Here is a 3616-nt window from a genome sequence, read left to right as displayed (position 1 = left end):
GCTGCCTGGGTTGGCAGTGGCGATAACACCCTTGTGGACTTCGCCCTGACCCAACCTTTAACCTGTCCCAACCTTCAATCATGGAGGTAGCGGGTTATGCATTGCCCAGAAGGCAACTGTGAGATTAAGGGATCTGCTATAGCATGTGTTACCCATGAGACCAGGGCAAGTTCAAGTGGACCCGGGCCCATCACTCTCACAGCAACCTCATGTGGTGGGTTCTATCATTATGCCCATTTGATGGAAGAGGAAACTAAGGCTCAGTCAGAATTGATATGACTTGCCAAGACCACAGAGTGGCAGTAGGACCAAGATTTGAACCCAGGTCATTCTGTCTTCAAATCTGGTGCTCTTTCCTCCATGCTGGGTTAGGCTATTGGCTTCTGAAAGACATGGACAGGTGAGATGGGTCAAACATAGCCTGAGGGTACTCAGGCACCAGTGGGAGATGGCAGGCAGAGGCAGGTTGAGGGTCCAGGCGGGGACGGATCAGGATGGTCCTTAAACTGAACTGGGGAGAAGGGGTGGGAAGATATGTGGCTCTGGGGGTGCAAAGAGCCCTGAGATCAGCCCTGTATCTACCCACCTTGCCCTGGACCAGCCTGTCAGTCTGCATCCTTTGCCCAGAGAAAGGACCATGGGCTGACCTGGGTCAAAGACACCTGAGTCCCTGCTCTGCCATTGACTAGCTCCGTGACCTGGGGCAAGTCACTTTAACTCTTGGTTCTCACTTTCCCTGTCTGTAAAATGGTTTTTCCAGCATTCCAGTCACACAGGTGACTTGAGGAGTGAAGGAAAGTGGTGTGGTCCAAGGTCCTCCCGCAGACCTCCACACATAGCAGGCCCTTGACACACAGGATCACCCTCCTGCATGCTCTGGGCCTCTCTGCCCTCATAACCCCAACCTCCTTCCTGGGAACTGGCTCTAGGCTTGTCAGAGAGCCAGCAAGCTGTCAACCCCACCCCAGCTGGCCAGTTAATGAGTGATCAGGGTGCTGGAGCCTGGCCTATAAAGAACTGCTAGCCAGGGCAGCAGGTAGGAGGCAGGTGGATAGCGGCAGTGGGATACAGAGGGAGCGAGATGCACAGCAGGATGGTGTCATGGCTCCTGCCCAGCATAGCTGTGGTCTTCCTAGTGCTGCTGCAGAGCACACAGTCAGTCTACATCCAGGTGAGTCCCTCCAACCAGTCTACCCTTTGCCTGAAGGTCTGCACAGTGGGAGGCTGGGATGTAGAAGGGATGCTGGGAAATTCATAGAGAACAAAGGAGCACAGGACCCAGAACTCAGCCCAACACACAATCACAGCCCAAGGCCCCAGACAGCCGATGGGTGGGGGCAGCTGGAATGCTGATGGCAATGATGACGGTGATGATAACAACAATAAACTGCTGTTATTCAGCATTGCTCTGCTCAAAGGCCGATCCTGGTCAGAGGTCAGAGTGTGGAATAAGATGTGGTCCCTGCCCTTGAGGAGCCCAGAATGGGAGGAAGACCCCTTATAAAAGCTTCCACAGCTCTATATTCACCCATGTCTGGGTGGAGGGGCGATAATCACCAGAAAAAGTTTCCCTGGCAGGTAACTCAGGAAGTGACATTGCAGGATAAGCAGGAGGTAGCCAGGCACAGAGGACGCAGACTGCCCAGGCAGAGGGTGCAGCTCTTGCAGAGGCTGAGTCTCCTTCCAGGGCACCTGTGAGGCCGGAAGGAGTTGTGGAAGCGGGGCCTGCCTGCAAGGTGGCAGGATAATGCCTCTGGGCCTGCAGGGAAGTCTGTGGCCCTGGCTGTCACATTCCTGACTCTGGGCAGGGCCTCCTAGGGAAGGAACAAAGAGGGTCTTGGAGAGCTATGGGGGAGAGCCCGCCTCCCCCTGCAGCCCTGGCCCTGGAGCCCAACCAGCTTGGGGTTCCCATCATTTTGCCATATGGGTTCAGGGGAGATGACCCAGTTACCAAGTGTGCCCTGGGTACCAGGCACCCAGGGAGGAGCAGAGCCAGATTATCTCCCTTTGTCAGATGAGGTTCAGAATGCGGAAGAGCTGGGATTTGAACCAGAGGCCCCCTGGTCTCCAAAGCCTGTGCCTTGAACTCTGCGCTGCACAGCATGCTATCACCTATCACCTACCAGTTTCTGGGGGCCTGTGGCACAGCAGTGTGACATGTCAGTCACCATCTCCCACCTCGAAGACTGTCTCTTAAGTGTGGCCTGGACTTTCCTTGAGAACGTGGAAGGCTCTGTGGGGTTCCGAGGAACCCAGATCTTGCAGGCCACGTTTTGATACCCTCTCCTCTCCTCTCCCTCCATCCCCCCAGTACCAAGGCTTCCAGGTCCAGCTGGAATCGGTGAAGAAGCTGAGTGACCTGGAGGGGCAGAGGGTGATCAACCCCCATCTCCGGGCCCAGGGCCTTGAGCCGTCCGTGTGCCTCCACCCAGACCTGCCACAGGACCTCCAGCCAGTCTGCGCCTCCAAGGACGCTGCCAGCATCTTCAAGGCCTTGAGTAAGTGCCCCACCCTGCAAAGCTTCCTGCCCCTCATTCTCTCTCCTCCCCATACCCCAGCTCATCCTGTTGTTTCTACTAAGCACTCAGTGGCTGAGGACAGGGCGATTCAAGAAACTTAGCCTCCTGGCCTCTCAGTTTGGGCACTGAAAGTCAGGCATATCCCATTGGTCCCCGACAACCCAGCCGGTTGATCATCCTTCCTCCAGAACTCCCCAGCTGGGGAGAAGGGACCCAGAAAAATGACTGCAATGCAGTTGGATGATGGGGGAAGCACAGTGGGGGCACAGAGGAGAGATGGCTCACATCTGGGGTGGCATAAGGGGTCTGAAAGGCTTCCAAGAGGAGGTGATATCTAGGCTAAAACATGAGGGCTGAAGCAGAGCTGGCTATGGGAATGTAGTGACTAGCTAGCATTTATTGAGCACCTACTAAGGGCCAAGCCCTATGTCAGCCCCTCAGCCTTCATTCTCTCCTCACAACCACCCTGTCGAGCTGATGTTGTCCATGAAGCAGACAGGAACACTCAGGCACAGAGTTTAAGGAAGGCACCCAGGCACCGCTAGGACAGAGAGGACGTGGGACTTGAGCCTAATTCGCTCACTCTACTTTTGAAGTTTCATCCTCCTGATTTGTAAGATGCCAGGCCCCTCCCTCAGGCTCTCTCCTAAGCAGGGCTTCTTGGGCCGCCTGGCCAGCAACTCCCTGGACCACAGATGTTTCAGGTTCAGCTGACCCGTTCTTTCCTCTGCCCAGGGACCATCGCTAACGATGACTGCGAGCTGTGTGTGAATGTTGCCTGTACTGGCTGCCTCTGAGATGGCTCCATGTGCCCTGAGGCTGCCCTGGACACCTTGCCCCCCAGCCCACTGCCTCCTCAGCCCCAACCCCCATCCAAGCTCTGAGTGGGCCCTGGCCACTGCAGTCATTGCCACCCTCCCAGGGCCTGAGCAGCTGGATCTGGTGCAAAGCAGTTGGACATGTGTGGAGGAGAGATTGACCCCTGAGACAGCACTGCTGCTGAATAAAGATTCTCCACCCACAGAGTCATGCATCCATTTGTTCATCCCCAGGAACCAGGGGCCGAGCTTCTTGGGAAGCTGGATGGATATAGGAGA

The 3616-nt window shown here is 55.8% G+C and overlaps 1 protein-coding gene across 1 annotated transcript; it reads left to right on the top strand.

Annotated features, from left to right (window-relative positions):
• The first annotated feature begins 1078 nt into the window (after positions 1 to 1078).
• GUCA2B (guanylate cyclase activator 2B) lies at positions 1079 to 3352 on the top strand. The gene is made up of 3 exons (XM_046660602.1): positions 1079 to 1171; positions 2312 to 2498; positions 3255 to 3352. The coding sequence occupies exons 1-3, from the start codon at positions 1082 to 1084 to the stop codon at positions 3314 to 3316; spliced, it is 339 nt and encodes a 112-aa protein (XP_046516558.1). The 5' UTR covers positions 1079 to 1081; the 3' UTR covers positions 3317 to 3352.
• The last annotated feature ends 264 nt before the right edge of the window (positions 3353 to 3616 follow it).

Source organism: Equus quagga, chromosome 5, assembly GCF_021613505.1.
Source record: "Equus quagga isolate Etosha38 chromosome 5, UCLA_HA_Equagga_1.0, whole genome shotgun sequence".
In the NCBI taxonomy this organism is placed as follows: Eukaryota; Metazoa; Chordata; class Mammalia; order Perissodactyla; family Equidae; genus Equus; species Equus quagga.
The sequence above is the reverse complement of the archived record's forward strand: the minus strand, read 5'-3'. Positions and strand labels throughout refer to the sequence as shown.

Bases quoted from the DNA above. Each gene is read 5' to 3' on its own strand.
- GUCA2B (XM_046660602.1), top strand. From the start codon at position 1,082: ATGCACAGCAGGATGGTGTCATGGCTCCTGCCCAGCATAGCTGTGGTC. The intron at 1,172-2,311 runs GTGAGTCCCTCC...CCATCCCCCCAG, and splicing joins CACAGTCAGTCTACATCCAG to TACCAAGGCTTCCAGGTCCA. The intron at 2,499-3,254 runs GTAAGTGCCCCA...TCCTCTGCCCAG, and splicing joins CAGCATCTTCAAGGCCTTGA to GGACCATCGCTAACGATGAC.